This window comes from Telopea speciosissima, chromosome 5, assembly GCF_018873765.1.
Source record: "Telopea speciosissima isolate NSW1024214 ecotype Mountain lineage chromosome 5, Tspe_v1, whole genome shotgun sequence".
In the NCBI taxonomy this organism is placed as follows: domain Eukaryota; kingdom Viridiplantae; phylum Streptophyta; class Magnoliopsida; order Proteales; family Proteaceae; genus Telopea; species Telopea speciosissima.
In genome coordinates, this window is record NC_057920.1 from 39,380,035 (window position 1) to 39,406,460 (window position 26,426).

Below are 26,426 nucleotides of genomic sequence, written 5' to 3' on the forward strand. Positions count from 1 at the left end.
CATAGGCCACCAAGGCATAAAGCCACTCAGGTCTCGAGACTGCCAGAACACCAAGGTCCTACATAGCAAGTAATAATAGAAGGAAAACACATTAACTACAAACGACCGAGTTCATGATATGTATAGCTTGAAATTCAAAACACAAAAGTCAGACAAGTCTACGCATCCGATACAACCATAAAGCTAAGAAGCCTAAGGAAGAAGGGTCACGTCTGACTCGGCAGGTGATATCATGTCAACCTGAGGAATACAAGTAGCACCCTCCTCAGGCAAAGCAACATCCACCTTCGGCGCTGGGATGCTAGCCACCACTGCAACATCAGAAAGTGCCATCGTAAACTCGGAGAACCCCGGGTCGGAGAAGTTATAGCCAGGGGTCACCTCCTGGACGCAAGCCGCCAGGTCCCTTTTCCCCCCTTCGTAAGCCGGCTGAAGCTGCGCCTGGTACAACGCCAAGAACGTTGGAGACATCTGGAACTCAGCTACAGCTCGCTCGCACGCAAACTTTAGCTCAGCCTCATACCTCTCCCTCAACGCATGTAGCTCCTCCTCCAAAGTAAGAACCCTAATTGAACTCTCAACCCTGGCAACAGAGGTAACTCGAAGCTCCTCAGACACCTCCAAGAGCTTCCCTGATGCCACCACAAGCTCCTCCGACGCCCTCTGCGCAAGGGCCTCGACCCCCTCACAGGCATCAAGATACCCCTGTAGCTCCTTCTCCACCTCGGGCAAAACACGTTGTATCTGCACCTCACAGGAAGCGTGACCTTCCAGTCGAAGCACCGCCTTAGCAAGACGGTGATGGACCTACAATCATCATAGCAAGCAGTAAACACTCTAAACATAGGAGGAACGACGAACATAATGAAACCAAAAGGAATAACTCACCGAAGCCATATCGTGGTAGAGAGTCTGGACCAGACACGCATCGCTGAGCCTCTGCAAGGCTACTCTCGCAGTAGGAAGCCTCCCCTTGTCCACCCACTCCCGAGACACGCCAGACCCGGCCAAGGTTGAACCCTTTGGCACCCCTAAAGTGATTACCAGTGACTCATCCACAGCAAGAAGATCAGCGGCAGTACCATCGCAAGAACTCACCCCTTTCACCTTGGAGGGGGGTAATGCAGAAGACCCTGAGGGAACGGCAGTAGAAGGGGGAGACGAAGATCCTGAGGCGTCGTCAACAGCCGAAGAAATACGAGGAAGGACGAGTCGCACACCAGAGCTCGTCACATGAGTAGAGCCTGGAACGCCCTTCCGCTAGGCCCCGACGACCACAGGCGCGGAGGAGCCACCGACATTTGCAACCCCCGCAGATGAACCTCCCTAAGAAGCAGCCTTCTTCCGTAGATTACTACGGAGCAAGTGGAAATCCGGACGCGTATCCACTGCATGACAACATCACATCAAGACCACAAAACGAGTCAAGCAACTAATAAAGCAAAAGATAAATGTAGGTGCAAGCTAAAAAAGGAAACATCTTACCGGGACTCAACTTCCAGAGGCACAAGAAGGCCTCGGAATCCATCTGATGAACATCGAACGGGTCACGTCCCTGACATTATCGGAGGGTGTTGAGCTCCGAGTCACTCAGCGCAAGAGGGCGATTCACCCCCTTGATATCAACGGCCTCCCAGGAAGACTGCAGTCCACATCGAGGGATCATAGTAACAAAGAAGCGGTCCCTCCAGCGCTTCACCGAGTCAATGATCCCCACAACAGGATCGAACGCGGCAAGTGCGCCCTTGGGAACGCGATGGGCAAAGTGATAGCACCCACCATCCCCCTTCCTCAGAAGATAGAAGTACAAAAATAAGGGAACAGTGGTTGCACGCCCCGTCCGGGCGAAAAACACATACACCCCTTAGATAATTCGCCACTAGTTGGGCGCCACCTGCCCAAGGGTGAGACACCAGTGCTCCAAGACTAACTCTACAAATTGAACAATGGGGAGACAGAGACTAGAGGTGAGGAAAACACAGAAGAGGCAGACCTCATCCGCTCTGTGGGAGTAAGCACGGTCGCCTGGATCGAGGACGTAAAGAACGATCTCAGGAGGGATATGGAACTTGCAACGGATGGAAGTTAAGTCCGAGGCGGTCAAGACACTAGTAGTCTGGGCCAACACACTGTGAGGGTCCCCCAGCAAGGCCCGGGGAACCCTATGAGCCCTATCGACACTGAAAGTGGAGCCTCTAGGGACCTCCTCCTCCCCATCACTAGCAGGGGGCGAAGGCAACAGTGAGGTGGTACCCGTAGGAGAGGACGACCCGACAAGGACTCCCCAAGAGACTCAACCAACGCAATACTCGAATCGGAGTCACCGGAGGATGACATGAATAAAAAGGGGAGGATCAAGCTACGTACTCGGAGCGACGGTTCCAACAGTCAAAGAGAGAAGTCAACCTGCAACCATCAACATGTGGAGATAGTTAGGGAAGATCATATCTGGAAAAAAAAAAAATAAGGAGAAATGTATAAGTCCTCACCAAGAACCAACCACCGAAAGAGCACTAATGGTGACCGTGACGCACAACTGGGCCGTGACCTGTCACATAACCTTCAGCGACGAGGAGCGATCCAGAAGGTGAGTACGACATAAGGCGGACGCAGCCCAGGAGGGTGAACGACCAAGAAGGGCGAGACGGCCCAAGGTGGGACACGATGATGGTAGGCTGGCGCGATGCCCCAGAGGGAGCACAACGACAGGTGGGCGCCACGCACCTAGGAGGGCACGACGATGCAGGTGGGCACCATGCACCAAGGAGGGCGCAACGACGAGGCAGGGGCACCATGCGTCAAGGAGGGCACGACACGAGGCAGGGGCGCCACGCACCAACAAGGGAACGACTGCAGGCGGATGTGACGTGACAGCAGGCGGACGTGTGACGCACCAAGGCAACCACGATCGAGAGCTGGCATCGCCAACTGAGCACGATCAAGTCAGACCAAAAGATGAGGGCGAGAACGAGGCACAAGCCGAAGCCAAGGCCCAAGTGTGGCACGGACCAAGGAGCAGGACCGTAGACGCACCTCTAACAAAGAAGACACCACAAAGGCAAGCTCAAGGCAAGCCACATGACACTCAGCTCCCAAGGCTAGTGGGCAAGAGAAAGCTTAAGAAAAGACATCTAACAAACACTTGGGGGGCAAACCAAGATGGGGACAAAGAACAAGGCAAGGAAGAAAAGCCAACGAGCAAAAAGTAGGAAGCACAAGACAAGAGAGAGAGAGAGTGAAAATGAAAGAGAGGAAGAAGAATATATATCTATACAAAAAAGAAAAGAAAGGAAAAAGGTAAAAGGATGTGAGAGGAGGGATTTGAACCCACAACCTCCTCACATCAATAATTTGCAGACTCACCCTTGGAGAGGAATTATTTGCCAACAACCCCCTAGATGACATACAAATGCATGAAGAACTCTCTTGAGCACGTTGTTCCAAGAGAGTGGGGGGCAAATGATTAACCACAAATCATCTCCACCAATCGAAAGATGCCACGTGTCCCTAAGAAAGAAGATCCACTTGGACGTCCTCTCCTCCAAGGCAACGTGCTCTAATGGGATATAAGTACGAGTTAGATTACACTACGTTAACAACAAGATGAACACCTCTGCAGGAATCCAGAGCCTGGCTTACTACTCACGTAACCCACATGGACTCAAGAAGGACCTAGTCATCCGGAAGGATCTATCCCTCCACAAGTATCTTTCCATCTAGAAGGACAACCCTACTGGGATTCTAAATCTCGTCGAAAGACAACCAACCAAAGAGGAACCCTGTTACTCAGGGAAACCTCCACCTACGAAGAAAACTCCACATCAACTAGGGACTCTCCACTCCACCATGCACTACTATAAAAGAGAAGGTATCTCACACCCTCAACTCATCTTGAATAATCTCTATTCACCTATTTGCTCAGGAGATCTCACTTTGGCATCGGAGAGCCCTAGGCCGGAACCACACCGGTTCTCTCTGGTGACTTACTTGGTCCTCTTACAGGTGATGGCACTCTTAGGATCGCTCGATGATTTCTTGACGCAACACTAGCATAGTAGGAGGATAATCAATTCATATCAAGTAAGACATCAAAATCCGTCACTTAAAAAAAATAAAATAAAATCTGCCAGCATAACTCCACCTTCTATCTATACTTGACAAGACAAATATACAGTGTCTTCCACAAAAGTCTCCTCAAATGGTAAAGAAAATATATCACTCCCACTCCACAACTCAAGTCCACTATAAAATACTAGAGAGTTTCAACCTATGTTTAATGTCTCTATGTTCAAAATCCTATGCCACCAGTTTCTAAGTTTAGGATTCACTAAAAGTCATCTCCAATAATTCACATTTGGTTTCAAAAATCAATGTTCATCCTTAGTTGGTGGTAGTGGAAGATTTTCACACTCTGTCTTGTTCTTTACGGAAACATTATGGCCAAACACAAAAGATCAACAACTCACACCCAAATTCTAACTCATTAAAATTTCTATTTTCTCCAATTCTATCCGTTCATAGTAGAAATTAGGAATTAAAATTTATGGATGTCCAATACAGTGGAAAATAATTTTTTATGAAACCTAACTTATATTTTTAAAACATATCTAAAAATTTCATTAAGAATGTTTTCCTAACTTAGGTATCTAATCTCTCCAAAATCAGTGTTCTGTTTCTAGCAGATTCTGACCAAATCCTAATGCATAATATGAAAATTGAGCTTCCTGAATCCAATAGATTCCAATGTTTTCATGGTAGAAAGTATACTCATTGAGGAAACCACTATAAAATTTTTAGATTAAAACTTTGCTTCTAAGTTCCTCTACTAACACCATCTTCCTCGGACTCCGAAATCTCACAGGTTCTGGTAGGTCCTGGGTTTCACTAATTATTTCACTTATCAATTCAATTTTAAGTTCAACAAAATTTTATGGGCATGCTTTCCACGTAACCAGATACCTCCAGTAAAATTTTCAAGCAAGGATTAAATTTCTAGGTATGTCTAACATGTTTATGGAATTTTGGGTTCCTACACAGTGAATTTTGGAAATTTTCTTCTAGTGATCAACTTCCAAGTTTCAGTTTTTTTTTTTTTTTTTTTTTGTTTTTCTAAGTTCTTATGTGTTCAAGTTTAGTATCCTAGGTTCATGTTTCTAGTTCATATCCTATCCTAAGTCAAACCTAGTACTCTGATACCACTCTGTAACGCTCCCAAAATCACCCTAGCAGTTTAGGGACATTGATGGTCCACAAGATCGTTTATGTCAAGGAGATATGAACCGGAGTAAAACCAAAATACAAACACATGTCTGAAATATACAGATTAAGACTTCAACTAAAGTAGGGTAGTTAAAATAAGCTATTACCATTTTCAAATTAAATTTAAATTTTTTAAATAAAGGTTACAATCTCCAAAATTAAATTAAACTCAAACAAATAATAAGTTCTTCTAAGATTGAAATAAAGTGTAAAGTTTCTAATAGTAGAACATTCTCTTCTAATCCAAACATTTCATCCCCTTGGACCTCCTCCTCTAGTACATCCTCACATCTAGGTTCGCATTCATAAAGTTGTTCATCTGAAAAGTGGTGAGAGTAAGCTTCGAAAAAAGCTTAGCAAGTAAATTCACAACAACTATGCAGGTGTGAAAAATATGCACAAGTAATACAAAATGTAAAGACATACAATAATATGTATATATAGATCCAAAAAATAAAACAAAACAAAATAATCATAACCAAATTTGCTTATCACCACTACTGTAATGAAAAGTATATATGACAGCAATTAACAAAGATATATCGAAAGAACATAAAATAACAAACACATCACTCCCTAATGGTAGTGGCGTATGAACTCCAGCTATGATCAACTACAACACCACTCTCCCCTCTCAACATCAAAAAACTAATGGAGAAACTAGTGACCAAACTTGCCCCAGCACTCCTGGAGAGTTTTTTATCATCTCCCTTTTTCTAGTAGTCCATATAGCTCCAATAAAGGTAAGCCCGCAGCTCAAAAATCCGCCAACTTATCTTTACCCCAACACTTTAACCTATGTCGGTAAGGTAACAGAAAAGAACATCCATGCTTATACATAAAGCTATACAACAAGTCCAGAACTTAGGATTTGCAACTCCCTATATTCCAAATACTAAACGTTTAATCAAGAGTTGTAAAAGAAAAAAAAAAACTTAGAAATAAATAGAGTTTCATCAACATATCGTGGCATAGAATGCAATACATAAATCGAGAAGATTTGACAAAATCTTCGCACAAAGTTGTCATCAAGCATCTTCAATTCCAATAGAATATAAATCGATAAATCAAATAAAAAATCAGATTTAAATGCATCATCTAAAAATATCATGCATTAGGTTATAATTATGAAGAATCATTCATAGACCTTCATCATACTATCAACAAATAGGCATTGAATTCATTAGTCTATAAACATGACATTATTAAAATTCTGCTCACACATATGTGAATTAAATCATAAGAAAATCACCATTCCTTGCAAGCAAACAATGTTTCAAAATAATTTTTATATGTAAGAAAAATATCAAGTATAATGGTTGAAGATCTACTCACCTTGTGCGAAGCAACTAGGGTTTCTATAAGTAACCTCAAATCAATGCTTCAATGATGTTGGTATATCTCTTCCCAATTCAGAATCACTTTAATGGAGTCCTATGATTAAGGTAATGATGAAATCAGCATCGAGGTATTGCTTAAACTCGGATTTGGGAAACACAGATTTTTTACAGAATGACCTACATTTAGTAAATTAGTGATATCTCTCTACTCAGAACTTTTTTGGGACTGATTCAAGTTTGGTTGCAAAGATAAGAGATGAGGCTACGTTTTATCGTGAAATAAGATTTTTCCAATTCGATTCAAAAAGGGTCAAAATTGGATGTCAAGTTGCTGATTCTGCACAATCCGAATCTCCTTCTTCTCCTTCCTTCTTCTTCTTCTCTCTTCTTCTTCTTATCTTCCTCTCTATAGTCCACGAATTTTCCTCTCTCCCTCTCTCTCTCTCTCTCTCTCTCTCTCTCTCTCAAATTTATGATAAAAGAAATGAGGATTGGGATTTAATTATGGGGATTTAATCCTAACAAGAAAGAAGGTGGGAAGAATCCAATTTTGTTTCTAACTACATCTATTTACTTGTCCTCCAATGAAAATATTTTAAAAGGAATCTTGACTTAAGATTTTTAAATTAAAATTTTAGATTAGGTAATTTAATTTTAACTAAAATCCCTTTTTTTTGTTAGAATTTTATTTTATGAAGACTTTCTTTCTCCAAGTTTGAATTTTCAGTCAATTGGAGATTATCACCTCACCTTTCCTTATCAATCCATAATACTTCCCTAGGTAAAATCTAAGACCTCCCAAGTTAGAATCATGGAAGCCCCTTCTAAGCCCTATAAAATTATAAAAAAAATAAAATATTTAATTGCATTTCTAAATAATAGAATCTTAGACCTCTAACAAATTGAATTAAATGTCTAAGCACTAGGCTAGGTTACTAACTATGAATTATTTTCCAAATCAAATTATATATGTTATAAATAAAACCCTAATTCTACACTTAAGCCATGAATAAACTCAAAATGAGGGTGTTACACTAGGGCACACTACTTACCATGTATGCATGTGTGCTCCTCCAGCTAGTCCAAGTTCCTACACTTCAACTTGTCCTAATCCTATATTAGGTAAAAAGACCAAATTATCCCTAGTCCAAAATCAGGGTATTACAACTGTGTCTGTATCTAAAAACATAGATTTCCGAGGGATGAGCTTCCACAAGTCCAGTGAGCGATTAAACCATGCACAACCATAAATTACTAGTTATAATAATAATGCATGCTAAAGTATGCTCATCATAAATGATGCATGAATGCATTCATTGATTTTTCCCCTAACAACGAGATTCTAAGACGGGTCTAGTACTACTATAACACAGGTAGCATCATTTGCAAGCAATGTCATATACCGGATGATATTCTAACAATGTCAAACCCATGCTACAAGGGAAGCCTACGAAATCGGAACCCCTCACCGGATTATTCGTAAACCCCCAATACAAATCCCGTCCTGGTGTTCAGCCCGAACTACTGTCGACACCTGAACTTCACGGTGGGCTACTCTGAAAACACGATCGGGACCCATGGGCTTGTCCGACATCTAAACCCCTGTCGATAAGGGTTGTAGCACTGGATGAATTATAACCTAGCCAGCAAACAACTATTACAATGCAAAGGTACACGCATGTGTAACCTAGAGGTCAAGTCCATAGTGCTAAACACGATGGCCCAGCTATCCTCTTACCCCCTCTAGCTTACACACACACGCAAGATAATAATACGATGGGTGTGATACCGATATACCGGTCGATCGGTCAAAACCCTATTCCAATCCATCATATACATGTTATAATCATTCATTATTCACATCATTCTCCTCATAACACTCTTATGGCAATCACAATTCTGGCGCCCACTCATGGCATTTTGATTACATCGGCAGCGGCAACCCCAATAGAAGTGGTAATCGTAACTCCATTCCCTCCTTCTCGAATAGAGGTTGGTTGTCCCAATCTCACCATAGCAAATCGAACCTCGGTACAAAGGTTTCATCGGCAGGATCACGCCCCCCTGCTCGGAGAAAGATTTCATCCCTTGGTCGTAAAGGTGGGGTGAAAACAGCAACTAATGCTCTTTCTCCGTCGTCGAATACGGATACGAACTTTCAATGGTAGGATTAAGCCTCGTATCCCCAGAGCCATATGAAGACTAGCCTGCCCTTCCAATAGGGGTTATTACGGGTCCGGTATCAGCAACACCAGCCAATCGTGTTGGTATGGTGGGTTCCCCATACCCACTATTCGAAAAAAAAGCTTGTCATAGCAGCTCAAACCTCCGATTGGGAAATGGGAGTTCTAACTGGCCCTAGCCCTTACTTTCGAACAAAAGTTTTGATTGGACTGAGGTTCGTGCAGGGAGAGAATAGGAACTAATAACGATGGTTCGAGGTTGAGCTCACCGGCTGCCCCCCCTATAGAGTAAGTGTCGTATTCCTAACTTCTATTCCCTTTTTTTGCCCTAAGGTTTTTATTGCTTCAAGAATAGCATTGCAGTCGCAATGGGGTTCTGGGTGAATATTATCCGCCCGTGTGAGAAAGAATCAATATTTATACGTCGGGGTCTTTACTGAAAAACCCACATACTATACTACACTAATTTGAAGAAATCCACCTTAGACTATAATTTGAATTTGCTAGTCGTGTTGAGTTGAGGCTTATTTCAATCATACAAATCTGCCAATCCCGATATTCCCGCATTTCATCTTGGTCCAGTGTCCATTCCTTACGAAAATTCATGAGCCTTTTTTTGTGCCCCTTCACTCACTTCTGAATGACTCAGTGAGGGTTAATGGAAAAAGCTCAAATCGGAACTATCACTAAACTTTGTCTTTAAAGGCACATCGAATTCATTCTTAACACACATTCACATTTCATTCCATTTATACCAACATTCACATAAATTCCAAAATAGAATTTTAGTCCTAGAATCATCTAGCAATAGGATTATATATCATTATCCTTCGAATCATTCCATGACAATAATAAATAGGAAATGAGATAGCATGCATAGTCATCACACCACATCATCATGCATATCCTAGTCACATGCCTAATGAGAAACATTCTATAAAATAGTTCAAATGTTCAATCCACTCACAATCATCGAAGTATAGGTAGATTTTGGGTTCTGTGCAGTGCACGCCCTTCGCCATAGGTGTAAGTTACCCTAACATATCAATACACAAGCATACAATAGGTGAGAGAGGGCCTAGGTGTCCAATCCGGAGTCAAGACTCCAAAGTAGTGTCAAATTAGCATGGGCAGATGATAGCCAGCGGACTGTGTTGTATCATCCATAGGCCAGTGAATGATGCAGGCAATAAGTCCCAATGTTTAGAGCGGACGATGCTATGTTTTCTAAGCGGATGATACATCGTCCGCTTAGACCAAAACTGCAGTGTTTTGGCTTGAACTCGATTCTATCCTTGACCAAAGGCCATGGGGCCTACAAGGGGTCTGTGGGGAAGTATTCTTAGCCTCCAAGAATGCCATTACACTTGGGATTGGTTCCATATTGGATCCCCTAAGAGGAGATTGGGTTCTAACACTAAAATTCCCAAAAAATGGAGATTCAATGATGGGGTTTCATGACATCTAAGCCATAAGGCTGGGAATAGGTCTCCCAAGGTATCAATTGATGTCTCTAGCATTCAATTAGATGATTAAACCATTTAGAATGAAAAGCCCAAGAGTTGGAACATGGATTGGATAACCATTACCTAAAATCTATAAGGTTAGCATAGAAATCAAGTGGAAGTGATGGCTTACAATGAGATTCAGCCTAGGACAGCAAGAGAGTGAACTTCTAAGCTGAGTTTGAGCTCCAATCCACCTCTTCCACAAGCTCCAAGTTAAAAGGTGATTGTATGGATGGCTGGGTGAGTGATGTGAGCTCAAGGGCAGCTCAAATGGAGGTTGGGATCCTCCCTTTGTTCTCCTTCTTCTTCCTTCTTTTCTTCTCCCCCTTAGCTCTCCACATTCTCTTTCTTCTCTAGGGTTGGAAAATGAGAGAAATGAGGAGAGGGATAAGGTTTTGGCTTAGTTTAGCTAAGGGCCTTAGGGTGTGTTTGGTTTGGGGGTGTTTTAAGCTCCAAAATATGTTTCAAACACTTGGGGTTCCAAAGGGGGTGTAAAGTGTCCATCCTAGGGTTTAGCTGAGTGTATTAGGTCATAAGTAAGCTATGTCAAGCCAGGGTGGAGCCCTAGGCTCAAGCCCAAGCAATACAAAGCAAAGCCACTCGATTCAGAGTAGGTTTACTCCAAGTGGATGTACCCAGCGGATCATGCACTTCATCCGCTGGCTTCTCAGGCATGATCCGCTGAGAGAAATTTGGTATGTTTTGACTCCAATTGGAGTGGGGTCTTCTCGAGGGTGTCCATTCACACATGGGGAACATCAATGGGCATATATATATCATACAAAAAATCAATCATACAATGCATCAAGAGGTTAATTGATTAGGCACATCAACAAACATAAAAATCATGGAATTCTAGTATCGATGCTCACCTAGTCAAAGTCTTCTTCCGGCACTCCGAATAACTTCCTCATTTCAATGCATTAATTCACAGAGGCACCAAGTATCGATGTTGCACGACACCGGGCTTCTCCTACGGTACTCCTCACTACGAGGGCTAGTATTAGGAGGATAATCCACAAACATACGACCAACGAACCTTCCCCACTCTTTGTTGAGAAATCTCTCTTGTACCGGCTCCCCCGTTCTTGGGTGGTATATCTTATGTGTCGGTTTGATTGTCAAATTGAATAATTCACCGGCAAAGGGAGCTTCCCACACTACACTACAGCATTCATAAGCTTTAATTAGTATGGTTTGGGGTATGGGTGTAACATCACCCCGAAACACTAGTTGAGGATATAATGACTCAAGGAACCAGAATACGGATTGATATGAAAAAGATTCAAGAAAAGATTAAGAGAGAGGGATAGACCAAGACTATTCATTATGGTAATATAAGAAAGGATGATCTTACAAGAATTAGGGACAAGCTGAGGAAGAGAAAGGTGATAGTACCCCAAAAGTTCACCAAAGAATGGCTGAAGAGGGAATCTAAAACCACCAATTAAATGGTCTTCAATAGAGTAAATCTCCCCCTCAGAAGGGTCACAAGAAAACTTCCTTTCTCTAGGAAGCCTGAAGGCTATAGAGTTGGGAACCTGATATCTCGCCCTAAGATGGTCCAAATTAGCCGCAATAATTATACTACTATACCCACGGGCACCCCAAGGATGGGATGGTCTTACTTCTGACCATTCATATCCCTAAGGAGTACAGGGCACTGCACGTGCCCCCATAAGATGAAGAGAGCCACCCTCACGGGCAGCATGGGCAGGGTCGGAGGTAGAAGCCTCACCACCACAACAAGAGGAAAACCCCTCACGGGAAGGATCCGGAGTTGAAATGCCGCCAAATAAGCACACTTGCTGTGATGAAGGGGAAGCATTCCCCATCCCAGTCCTCTTCCACAGTGAAGATTTACCCTTACCAGGAGACATCAGGACTGAAAGATGAAGAGAAAGGGAAAATAAAGAAGAAAGACCAAAGGGAAGAAAGCCTTACTGGTAGAAGCGCGCTTGAAAGAAGAAGAAAGGAAAATCGGACAAATCAGCACCTGATTAAAGAGAATAAAGCCTGTAGAAAATTGAAAGATAGAAAGGAGACTAAAAGGGGGAATAGAAGACAAAATGGGGGTTTTTAAGAAAAACCCAAGACCGCACTCATCAAGGGGTATTTAATGCTCCTCAAAAAGTGCGATAAGAAATCGAAAAGACACATACACATAAGCTACCTTTTGGGGATGTACCACGATTTTGTGCGACGAAAAAGTAAACGTGGCATTACATTAGCTGCCAATCCATCAAAGGCATGCCATACCAAATGACACACGACGTGATAGGTATAACTCCTCCCTCCCAAAACCCGATGACTTATGCATAATGCAATGGAGGATATAACACAAGAGTGGAGGGAGTAAAATTTTGATGAAGACCAACGCTTAGCCAAGCATTGGATGTCCAAGGCATCCCTTCCACTCGGCAGAGAGTGGAGGGGGTAAGATTTTGAAGAAGACCAACGCTCAGCCAAGCATTGGGTGTTTAAGGCATCCCCTCTGCTAGGTAGAGAGTGGAGGGGGTAAGATTTTGATGAAGACCAATGCTCAACCAAGCGTTTGATGTACAAGGCACCCCCTCTGCTCGACAGAGTGGAGGGGCAAGATTTTGACAGAGACCAACGCTCAACCAAGCGCTGGATGTCCAAGGAATCCCTTCCACTCAACAGAGAGTAGAGGGGGTAAGATTTTGATGTAGACCAATGCCCAGCCAACCGTTGGATGTCTAAGGCATCCTTCCGCTCAGTAGAGCGTAGAGGGGGTAAGATTTTGAAGAATGATAACACTAATCCAAGCATTGGATAGTCCAAGGCATAGATACTTTGTGCTCATTTTCTATAACCCCAAAACCCTCGCTTGGGACTGGGGGGATATAAGTGTGATAAAGAGTTAGAAGAATCTAACACATCACGCTCAGAAAGCAATAAACCTGAAGGTAACAAGCAAAGTAACTCATCTTCAACAAAATACTTGAGCATCGACATCAGACTAAGCTACTAGAAGGGAAAAAGAAGTTACTACCACCAAACCGGTAAAAAGTCCAAAAAGAAAGAAGAAGCTCTAGAAGGAATCTGAAGATAGTCCCAACCAAGGGAAGGAAGCAGTAAGGCAACAAAACAAAATAAGCATCACCAACAAATAAGCCATATGATGAAAGAGACTTTTTATTATGCCATACAGCAGCAATAATTACAAAGATGTTCAAAGCCATACAACATTACAAAGAGGCTCGAGGCCATACAACATTACAAAGAGGCTCAAGGCCATACAACAATACAGAGAGGCTCCAGGCCATACAACATTACAAAGGGGCACAAAGCATGATGAAGAACAAAAGTCTCTCACCCACTAGGGAAGATAAAGTGCAAAACCTAGTGGCTCCTACCAATCCATCGGTTACCGCAAAGGTTGAGATTTAGAACCACAAAACCCAAGGAGAATGGGCCCTTGAACTCTAAAAATCCTTCGACAACAATCCTAAAGAGAGAGTTGAGCTTAACAAGAAGATGGGTCATCATGCATCATGAACAGATTTACAATCATCCTCAACGCTCCTCAATACGCGCTCACATTTACTCCAGCACTTCAAGGAGCTTGGCACTCAGAGTGGCCAGGATTAAACCTTCCCTGATAAGATGCGTTTGTTCCTCAGCTGACCCAAAACCAATGGGAATCATAGTGAAAGCCCCTGGTTAGTCGACCCCACCATGTGTCTAGGCTCAACCCCCTAAGAGAAACGCCATCTAGGGTAGCTCCTCAAGAGTTCCCATTAGAGCCTATAAACCCCTAGAGTATCTATGATCGCCAGGGAGTCCACCTGGGATAAAGAAACCAGACACAAGGTTCCTCCCCCTCCAAAGAGGTGATCCACGGATGCCACCATGGAACAACCAGAGGAGGATGCAAGCCTAGGCATACCAATAGATTATGGCACCACACACCATCTGAAGATAAAGTCTGAGGCTGCTATGCCATCTGAAGATAAAGTCCGAAAGAGAGGGCACAAAGGTACAACCCTCAAATGAAGAAGGGAAGGCAAGCATGGGCTGACCATGCAATACCTTGCCCCAGGCAAGCAGATGTCTCAAACGATGCCACATCAAAATAAGAAGCTCCAAGCCAGAATAATGGGCACCATAACCCAAAATGGAAATAGCTAGAATAGGATTCATGGCATCTACAGGAATAGGAAGGCATAGAGACACAAGACTCGGAAACAAAGAGACAACCCCTATAAACAAAAAATGATGATTAAGATGAAAAGAACAAGTGATGGCCCAGATAGGAGAACAAGACCCGCACCTGAGAAAACTACAAAAGGAATAACTACTCAGTTAAGATGTGACGATTCCCCATCAGGGGCCTCCAAAAATGACGCCTTGAATATCACAAACGACAACATTTTCCAAAAAAGGCATTAATAAGGATTCACTGAAGAGGGTGGCTACTCCACGTGAAACCACCAGGCCTCCCTGATGATTCAAACGAATGAACATTTATGAGAACAGAGTCAAAGAATAAGAACAATCATTCCCCGCCTTAATGACGTGAGCATTTATGCTTCATAATACAAGGCAAGTACAATCTACACTGCCCCAAATCGGCCCCCAAATGAAGAAGTACCATAAGTGAGACACACAACTCAGAAATAAGTTCAAAAGGGGGGCATCCAAGCTGCAAAATAGGTTCAAAAAAAGAACCTGGGGCTAGCACCTACTGCCAGATGGCAGAACGCCATATCATAGAAAGCACGCCATAAAATATTCTACTCCAACACACCCCACAGTGGAGGAGTGGGGGGCTTTATGTTATACCATAAAATGACCACCCAATAGATCCACGACACATGGCACCAGGGAGGACAACTAAAGAGGGTCGACAGATAAGAACTATTCACCAGAAGACCCATGACGGATACGACGGGTAAGAACTATCCACCCAAAGATTAAGATGGACATATCGGATAAGAGCTACCCGCCCAAAGATCCATAGCTAAAAGGTCCACGGGTCTCCCCATGGAAGCAAGAAGAAGCTTGAGCACCTATCTGGCCAATCAACCTGTCCATGCTAGCCCTATATGTCATGCCCCCATCCCGATGTAATATATATACTGCCACATAGGGGGTGACTGGGACAACCCAAGTCATCCCACTACCTACCAGGATCACAGATACAGTGTCCTGAGCCACAATCCACTCTGTCATCTCATTATGATGACAGAAAGGAACGTACCAATATAGAATAAGTCGTTCCAAATACAGAGTTAGCGGAAGCAAAATTAGATTTAAATCATGTGAAATTATAGAGCATCGATTCTCTAATGATAACACATAGTACACTGTTCATAAATATAACCATTCAATCTCTCCTATAATTAAACACATAGTTTATACATGATTGTGGAATGAAAATAGAAAATTAAATAATAAAAAATTGCCCCAAGGGAACCAATCTTGGGTGTACGTCTACATCCATACCACAGTCACCAACTCCACTTGATTCACATCCAACGGTGCTCATCTAAGTAGTACCTCCTGCATAACAACTAAAAAGGGGTTGCACAATGGGGTTAGCTACACTAGCTAGTGAGGGAGCAAAGGGGAATGCACATACATCACACAATCAATATCAAACAGAATGATGCATGCCAATGTTAGATTCATTTTCCACCTAGCACACAATTCTATCAGTCAAGTATATGCTACTATGATAACTCGGGAGACACTGAGGGTCACTTATCCTATCGCCCCAGTGAAACCTCAATTATCACGAGGGGACTTGCGCCGGTAGAAGCCATCATGACCACCCAGTGGTAAACCCGATAGCCATCACTACCCCTGTCTTGGCCTCTCCCACCTCCACAGACCACAGGTGCTCAGACTATCCAACACATAAACCCCTGTTGGTAAGGGTCGTAGGATAAAGGAATAAGCATCCTAGCCACAGATATACTATATGCAGGTCCTATCATCCCGAGAGGTATTTCGAGTGCATCAACGTCCCATTCCATCTAGTACCCGGGTACCAGCACGGTATGACACATATAGATCAGGATGACATACAACAGTTTTCATAATTTAAATAAATTTGGGTTCTGGTACTGGCACACTCGGCACCGTAGCCCGATACAATGGTGAGCATGCTATCACATTCATAATGGATCACTTTTGGAGAATAATGCAATGCGCACAATGCTTATAAATATATAATAGCATGCCTAGGATTTCATAATAAATATATATTCAATCCCAACAAATCACCCAGAACCCACTCACCTAACATGGGCATCACCGTGTGTGGTTGACATGAATCTCACCTGGACTCCCCGCTATCCATCGAGTTGGGTAGCCTAGGAATACAAAAATAATCATTAAAGCATGCATAGAAGGGTCCCATACTAGGCCCTCAAGGTTAAAATCAGATTTCAACCAAGACAGCACAAGCGGACTCACGAACGGTTTCAATACAGGTGAGTCCGTCCCTAACTTCGTTTATGCCAAAAGGTAAAATAGAGTGAGCGGACCCACAAGTGGAACCTCTTACTTGGATCCGATCATGCCTCTGTTCGACACCTGAGACACAGCTAAAAGGGAGCGGATCTATGGGCGGATGTGCTTCTTGGGTCCGCCCCTACATCCGTTCAATTTCTTGAGACAGACCCGAGTGCAACAGGCCTCGGGCGGAGGCAAACAGAGTGAATCCGTGCCTTCATCCGCTCAGACCAAATCGCAAGGCTTATACTAGGCGGACTGATGGACGGTACCACGATTGGTGGATCCGATTGTTCATCAGTCGGCAGTCTCTTTTGAGATTTCAAAGGGATTTTTCTCCAGCTTGAAGCTTGGAGTGCCCCAAGCTCTCAGGGACAAGGGAGAGGTGTCTAAGCCTTCCTAGGGTCACTAGGTCCTAAGCTCACCTTAAGGATTCCAAAATCCTACAAGGTTTGGGTCTCACATTGGTTCAAGGGTTGGGTTTCAAGGTTCAAAATAGGGATTCATTAGCCATGGCTGCAATTGTAGCACTTAGAGGCCTAGGTCAGCATCATTAATGCTCCCAACAAGGGCTGAGCTTCACCTTGAGTCCCAATTGAACCCTAGGTTAGCCCTAGCTCAAGAAACCATTAAAATCAAAGAGAAATGGGGGAGAGCTAGGTTTAGGGAGCTTACCTTGGTGAGCTTCCTTCTTCCAGCCACTCTCTCCATCTCTTCTCCCTTAGGTCTGGCTAGCTTGGGAGGAGATGTGGGGCAGCCAGCCATTTTGGCATAGCTCCCATCTTCTTCCCTTCCCCTCCTATTCCTCTCCTACTTCTACTTCTCCTACTTCTTTCCTTCTCCTTCTTCCCTTGCCTCTGCTCCTCCACGGTTTACTTGGGAGGGGGTGAGATAAGAGAATAAGGATTCTCTTATCCTTTTAAGGGTCAAATGGGCCTTAGGCCATGTTTGGTTTAGGTACCCCCGAACACTTAGTGGCCCTTAGGTCTTTAAATGGATTCTAGTTAGGTCTTAGGGCTTGTTTGGCCTTAGTCATAACCATTAGGTCCATTAGGTCATGTTTAGGGTGCACCCTAAGTCCATAGGACTTAATTATCCACTAAGGTCTGTTTGGTTTAGGTTAGGGTATATAAAACCCATTATTCATTGAAGTTATGTCTTGTGGGCCCATTCTTATAGTTCAACTAACCATCTAATGGTAAGGGTAGGGGTCCATATGGTCCCAAGGTTCAATTAGGATGTCTGGGATACGGGGATGTTGGTCCCATGGGAAAAGGAACCAAAAATGTAGATGATAGCACGGACGGATCCTTGAGCAGATTTAGTGCGAGTAAGTCCGTTCGTGACTCCAGTGCTACTGTCAGGGCCCAAACTTTAATAAAAGTTGCAGGGCTTTGGCCCACACTTCCAGGGCTTCAAGGGAATACTTTTAGTAATAATTTAAGTCCAAGGTCATAGGTGTTAGCCAGTGCCACCGTGGCATTGCCCCTTACGTAAAGGTCTAAACTACCCCGGGGTATAGGGGTATATCTGGAGTGCGGGTGTAACATCCCCCCAACCTTATTCAAAATTTCATCCTCAAAATTTGAGGCAACCTAGGTCTCAAGGGTAAGGGCGTGTTGTGTAACAACAGGTCTAGTTGCCCACTACTTAGATTAAGTCGAAGGTCAGGTCAAAGTAAGGCAGTGCCTATTTGACACAACAGGTTAGGTTATACAATTCACCTTCTTATTTAGGGTCTCATCACCACAAAGGTGTGGTTCATAGTAACCCTAAGTTCCATTAGGTTAAGAGTCAATAGATACCACATTCCAGAGATAACCACATAGTCTTCTACACTAAACTGAGTCATAAGGAATAGGAAGTTCCCTAGATCCTCCAGATCAAGTGATACCCCTTAGGCCTTCACTATTCTAGTTACTCTTGGGTTATAGGGCTTATCCTGCCTAGTTCCCAGCACAGGGTTTACATTCTGAATGCCTTCACTTTGGGTCATCTCATTACCTACCCCAACTTCAGGATGAGTTGGAATATTGATGGGACCTCCATATGTGTCACTCCCAGCACGGAGGGAACGCATTTGGTGACCCATTACTCCCTTCATATCTATCGTTGGAAAAGGTCTTGTTACATCCTTCAGTTTTTCAGCCTTCACGATTTTTAACCCTATCACACAGTTATCCCACAGGGAAAAGTCCATACTAGTCCTCTTTCAAGAACCACACAATCTTCTATTAGTTTTGGTCTGAGTCAATTCCTTTAGGCAAGTTCCATTACTAACCTACCCGGTTATTATTAAATTGATTCCCTATTAACTTAAGGTTTGGTCGACCAGGGTTGGGGCTTAAACTAGCTACCATGATAAGGTCAAACCAAGGTCACACTTGTGGTTCAGAGGAACTAATCTAGTCCCACGCTAGGGTCAAGAAATATATTTATATTATTATTTCCATACCAATCATAGGTATAATTTAATAATTACATTCATATCCCTATGGACATATCTGTAACCTAGGTCAATCCATAGGAACAAATAGTTCTTAGGTACGGTATAGTAGGTCTCCTTGGAAACTGAGTCACGGTATAGGACTCCCTCTATGAGCCTATACAAGGTTTGGATGAACCATGTAAAGTACAAATAGAGTTGTCACTAGCTTGAGGTGTCATGAATGATTTCCAAGTACCCGTGGCTTTTATGGCTTGTCCAACTAAACCTATCCAAACAAGCCTAGTAGCTTCCTTCTTTCTGGCCTGGCTAAGAGTTGGATTCTATGTACCCCTATAAGGATTTCTATACCACATAGGTTTAAGTTCACTCACTAATGGGCCTAAGGGGTTGCATCCTTCAAGGTCACTCTCCTTCTCTTGCATAGGAGGGGAGTCACAATCATATGCTGATGCCTGGCATCTCATTGGCTAGCCCAGTCAGGTATAAGTCCTAACCCCTTTCAATTTTGAGGCATTAGACAAGGCTTAGGTGGTCCCCACAATTGGGTCACATAACCAGGGTGTCCAACCTAGGGTATAGGCATAAATTCATCATACATGGGTGGGATCAAAAGGCCTCCAAAATCTGGGCTCAAAATCTTAAAAGAAATCGAGCAGATTCATGGACGGAATCAGTACTCCGGGTCCATTTGTGGCTCCACCAAAAATAGAGAGCTAACTGACCGGGCGGATGCAGAACATGAATCCGTTCGTTCATCCATTCTCAGAAGGGTCAAAGACCGAGAGGAAATGAATCAAACGGATCTACAGGCGGACTCGTGAATGTGGATCCACTCATTGATCAGCTTAGGCTAATATTCCAAAATTTCAAGTTTTATGCAGGACGGATTTGCGAGCGGAGTCACAATAAGTGGTTCCGTTCGTTCGTCTGTTCATGGAATTTTAACAAAATAGAGCCGCAAGTTTTAAAAACTCATTTGGCTACAAAGAAGGGAAACACAACCGTAAGGGGAGAGGGCTCGACAGGGTTTTCATTTGGACCTACGAGTACTCTCTTGGGTGGTTTTCTTGTGATCTCAAGCCTCAAAATTCATCACTAACTTGTTCAAGGTAAGATTTCTTTTCTCCTTTTTCTTTCCCATTCTCTTCTTCCTTCCATTGTAAGATTTTTCTTGTATCTCTTCATATTCTCTTCCTTTTTCTTCTTGGATTTGAGATGGATAATCCTAGGTTGTGATAGGATTTGATTTTCTTTGCATTTTCATGATTATGCACACCAAATCCATGCCAAAATCTATTTAGGCTAGGGTTCTTGGGTTAGAATCAAGCCCTAATCAATTAATGGCACTACATGGTTGGATTCCTTGTTTGTTCTTTGTATTTCTCATAAATTTTAAAGCCCTTGCAAGCATTTGAAGATTGTTTGCTATGATGGACAAGTGTAAATGGATTTACTTGGACAATTCTAGTTTTAAGTTGAGGTAAAACCTCAATCCTTCAATGCTTTAGAACAACCCTTCAAGTTTGTGCTTAATTCTTTATGTACCCTAGAATCTCATAGGAATTTTATCTCATTGTTTTATCTTCAAGCATCTTCTCTTGTTTGTAAGATTGTTGACAAAATCCTCGGAATCTATCCTCTATCCTCCAAGTAATTCATTACTTTGATGTATCATCAATGCATCTCTTATTTATGGGATTACTTGCACAATTCTTGGGGTTTGTCCCCTTTTTCTCAATTAAATAGTCCTTGTCTCTTGTTGGGGTATCTCATTCAATATCTTACTTGTTTGACATTTGTTGAAATATATAATATTCAAGAGCACATACATCGTTCATGTTGACCTCATATTTCGACACTAGTAATCTCATGTAGGCTTAATATGTGAATTGATCTTGTTCCTTTCCTCCTCAACATATCTCCAATGGTATCCATATTCCATATTCTCATCATTTACATGTGTATATTTTGATTTTCTTCATCATGTATAGCCCTTTTCTTCAAGTCATTCCCATATCATTTAAACATTCTTCTCCTATAATTTATTTGCCAATCATATGCCATCATTCCAATTTGGCTTACATTTATCGCCCTTCTTTGATTTGTGCCTTATGTGTAGGAAATCTGATCATAGGCCCAAAAAGAATGAGAGATTTATCCATTGTAGCTTCCGCCCCTACGGCTTACAACGTGAACCATTTTACCTCCGAGAAGACCGAAGGGATGCACAGGGAGCATCTCTTTAATAGGAAGATTCTTGTAGAGAGAGATGTAACAGTGGAAGAGCTTTTGGCCTACAAGGTGAGGGCCAGGTTTGATAGACTGTGGTGGACCGACATGCTCGCTCAGCCAGACTTCTACTATCCCACTCTGGTCAGTTCTATGTAAATCTGGTAATGGTCCAAGAGGATGACGACGACTCCAGGTTGACTTCCTATGTAAAGGGAGTGGTCATTAGCTTCAACGCCGTGGAGCTGGGGGTTCTTCTCAATGTATCCTCAGAAGGTGAGAGGGTATATTATCCTCCAAGCAGTCATCTGGACAAGTGTCTTTCTCCAGATGAGAGACGAAAATTGTTTAAGGTTCTTTCCAATGACAGGTTCGAGGAAAATGAAGATCTTTCCAATTTTCCTCCTTCAATGCGTGTTCTGATTTTTATAGCCAAGACCAATCTGGGTCCTTCTAAGGGACACAGTACTCTTCCTCCTCTGATGTCTACGGTTCTGGCCCATTCTCTATACATTGGCCAGCCCATCTATCTGCCTCACATGGTCATACAGCACATGGCCCACGCGATGATGAATCCTACCCGAAACAACACTCTACCCTATGGTTGACTGCTCACTAGGATTTTTTTATTCCTTGGGATTGATCTGGACCGTGAACCCAAGGGAACATGCACTGAGGGACCTATTGGGTTCAATGCACTGCAGAAGATGAATTTATATTATGATTACGACAGTGCAGGGGAGCAGGTACAGTACGGAGATGGCAGAGAGGCCAGGGAGGAGGGTGAGAACGACAGTGATGATGACTTGGAGTTAATGGGTTGTGGACCATCTGCAGCAGGTACTTTGGGTGCACCTAGAGGAGGCAGTGACATCATGATGGCTATTCGGCGACCGAATTTGAGGATGGCGGATGGCTTCGACAATGTCAAGAAGCAATTCTCCGATCAGGCTTGGCATCTAGAGAGCATAGAGCGAGGGATGGTTGATCTCAACGCCTTCTTGGGTCGCGGTGGTGGTGGTGCACATGCCTAGCTCAGTCCTTCTCCTGCAGTTCTCTGAAGTTATTTTGAATCAGTCCTCTTACTTTCCTGTCTTTTGATGGATTGGGATGTTGAACTATTTCCTTTTGGCTTTTCATGCATTTTCTTTTCTTTCTTTGATTAGTTGATTTGGTGAACATTTGCAAACTTTTAGGATCTTTTAATTGTAATGGATGGATGTACCCTTGGTTTGGGTGGAACAAATCAGATGTTTTGGGTTGGATCTTTTGAAACCTTATGTCTGAGGTTGAAATAGGCATTGTTGTGTCCGACCAGAGAATTTTGGAACAATTTGATGGTTGAATTTGTATGCATGATTTGATAGGGTAAAATCACATGCCTCAGGTTGGAACAAATGATATCACGGGTTGAAGTTGGGAAAGGCTTGACTGACTTCACAGAAGAGTTGGGACAGTATGGACATTATAATTAGTCTTGAATACTTATATATATATATATATATATAAACTCTGTTTGAAGAAGGAAACTTCAAACTACTTTGAACGCGATCTCGCTATCTTAAAGGAGATATTTGCCCCACACGACAAATTCACCTTCAGGAATCAACAAAGCAATAAAAATTAAAACATAGAATACCTTTTAGAGATACTGAATTGCAAGAGAGAGAGATATTTCGTTTAAACACAGCACTTCTATTTTATAGAAGTGGAGCACCTCTTCTGAATAGACATATCTATTCATTTTGTGTTTAGACCATTAGATCGATTGCCATCCAATCTAACGGTCCAGATTAAACCAGAGATGAACCTATTCACAACAGTCATATCCTATCAAACGTGACCGTAGGATCTTCTAATCCGATGGATCTGATCATTTTAAAAAATCAATGTACCAGATCAGATCGCTTGCATCGCAATGCAAGCGTGTAAAGTGCTAAGTGCGTGCGTGCATACGCCACTAACACCTCTACAGCCCACTGCCCACGCGTGCGCGTGTGCGTGTGCATGTGCGAACAGCTACACTGTCCTCGCATATACACCGTAGAATGTCTCCCTTTTTCGGTTTAATTCAAGAGATAAAGAAGGTAATATAATAAATACCATTTATAACTCTTATAGTTTTCCGATGTGGGACTAAAGCACTTTTCCCAAAATAACAAAGTATTTATTTAATCTCTCATTTTATTACAATTTATCTAACAATCCCCCACTAGATTGTAATAAACATCTTAATATCTCTAACTACATAGTTATGTATACGAAAAGGTTGGTTTGGCATTAAACCTTTAATTAATGTAAATATTTCAGAGTTGTAATGTAGAATGTGATTGACTTAGCATTAAACCAATTCTTACAAATATTAAAATCGAAAATACTACACACACAACTATGATTGATTCTATGTCAAAATCTTTAACATAATAGCACTCTTACGGCCCTATGCTCTATCCTGAATTCATGAACACTTACAAGAATAAACCCTAAATTCTTGTTTAGAAACGGCTCCATTTCAGTATTCATATAGGTAGGTTCATGTTTAGTATCTCTGTTATTGTAGATACTCTTACTTTACAAAAACCTTATTAAAACTTCATAGAAGTTATCCTCAACTCATAAGTGTTAACATTAACATCTTTTGGGCTATTAATTTTAATGTTGTTTTTACAATCACTTAGCAATAGCTTGTTATTACCCATTAAACCTTATTCATAAAGTTGGGTTCCCACTACTGGTGACTATAAGGGTTTCAGCTCCATTCCTTTAGATGTACCTTCTACAAGCTCCCTAGGTAGGCTTATCGTAAAAGGATCCGCTAAATTATTGTTAGACTTCACATACAGAATGATAACTATACTATCTCGGATCAATTGTCTAACATATTCATGTTTTAGTTTATATGTCTAGACTTTCTGTTGTAGATCTTACTATAACCATTAGACATAGTGGTTTCATTATCACAGTACAGAAAAATAGCTGGCATCGGTTGTGGCCACAACTTTATATCCAGTAACATATTTTCAAGTCATTCTGCTTCTTTTCCTGCTGCTCCCAAAGATATAAATTCAGACTCCATGGTTGAATGTGAGATACAAGTTTGCTTCTTTGAAGCCCAAGATATGGCTCCACTAGCTAGTGTAAAAATCCATCCAGATGTGGACTTATTATTACCTCTACTAGTGATCCAACTAGCATCCGAGTATCTCTCTAACACTGCTGAAAAGTTTCTATAAAACAAACCAAAGTTCATAGTCTTCTTAAGATATCTAAAAACTCGACCAATGGTTTTCCAGTGATCCACACTAGGATTACTAGTGTACCTCGAAAGTTTCCAAACAGCAAAAGCTATATCAAGTCTTGTACAATGCATTGCGTACATTAGGCTTCTAGTTGCACTAGCACACTCAAGCTGTGCCACAACCCTACCAGAATGCTCACTTGTTTTAGAACTAGAATCATAAGGAGAGCTTGCTTCTTTTATGTCAAGAAACTTAAATTTCTCTATCATTTTCTGAATATAATGTGACTAACATAAAGCAAATCCTTCACTATGTTTCTTTACTTTAATTCCTAAAATAGTATCCACTTCATTTAAATCTTTCACTTCAAATTTTGAAGTAAGATACTTTTTAGTTTCAAGTACACCAACTAAGTTAGTTCAAAAAATAAGCATATCATCGACATAGAGGCATATAATTACACCATATTTGTCTATAAACTTAGAATATATGCATTTGTCTACACTGTTATGCTTAAAACCATTTGACAAAATTACTTGATCAAATTTTTCATGCTATTGTTTTGACGCTTGTTTTATGTCATACAGTGACTTAACTAATTTACAGACTTTCTTATTATTTTCAGGTAGAACAAAACCCTCGGGTTGTTCCATATAGACTTCTTCATCTAAATCACCGTTTAAAAATATTATTTTAACATCCATCTGATGAACACATAAGTCATATAATGAAGCTAAGGCAAATAACACTCTAATGGACGTTATTCTAGCAACAGGTGCATATGTATCAAAATAGTCAATGCCTTCCTTTTGTTTAAAACTTTTAGCAACTAGCCTTGCCTTAAACTTTTGGACAGATCCATCTGTATTCAATTTCTTTCGAAATACCCACTTACAGCCTATGGGTTTAGATCCTTGAGGTAATTTAACTAGCATCCATGTGCCATTAGACATTATGGAATCCATCTCATCATTTATAACCTTTCTCCAGAAAGTTGAATCCCTTGAACACAAAGCCTCACTATATGTTTAGGATCATCTTCTAAACTGAATACTATTGGTATTTCATTTAGAACAACTTCCCTATTCCCTTCCACAAGAAAAATAAGAACTTGTGAGGAATTAAAATCGGGACCTAAGTCCTTTTCTTTTATAACTCTTTGACTTCTTTTGGGTTCACTAATCACACTCGAATCTCTTTTCAAACTAAGAGATGGTTGAGTTTTCACGTTGTGTAACCTCTAGACTCCAAAATAGAAGATGGTATCTGAATAGGTATCTCTTCAGATTTTGATTCATTGATGAATTTATTCTCTATAAATTCCCCATCTCTTGATTCAACAATTATGTTAGAATCCAGATCCAAAAGTCTATATGCTTTTGAATTTTCAGCATATCCCATGAACACACTTTTAAGTGCTCTAGACCTAATTTTGTTCTTTTAGGATCTGGTATTCTATAAAAGGCTAAGCACCGCCACACTTTAAAATATCTAATGTTAGGCTTCCTTCCTTTCCATAACTCATATGAACTTGATTGTATTTTCTTAAAAGGAATCCTATTACTTATATGATATGCAGTCAATAATGCCTCACCTCACAAATTATTTGGCAAACTAGTACCTGATAACATAGCATTTACCATATCAACAAGTGTCCTATTTTTTCTTTCAGCTATGCCATTTTGCTGAGGTGTATAGGGTGTTGTATTATGGATCAATTTCATGATCTTCAA

General features: G+C 41.8%; 1 protein-coding gene across 1 annotated transcript; it reads right to left on the minus strand.

Annotated features, from left to right (window-relative positions):
• Positions 1-24,479: 24,479 nt before the first annotated feature.
• LOC122662970 (secreted RxLR effector protein 161-like) lies at positions 24,480-24,962 on the minus strand. The gene has a single exon (XM_043858678.1). The coding sequence runs from the start codon at positions 24,960-24,962 to the stop codon at positions 24,480-24,482; it is 483 nt and encodes a 160-aa protein (XP_043714613.1).
• Positions 24,963-26,426: the final 1,464 nt, after the last annotated feature.

Excerpts from the sequence above, each read along its gene's own strand:
- LOC122662970 (XM_043858678.1), bottom strand. The coding sequence starts at position 24,962 with ATGATAGAGAAATTTAAGTTTCTTGACATAAAAGAAGCAAGCTCTCCT.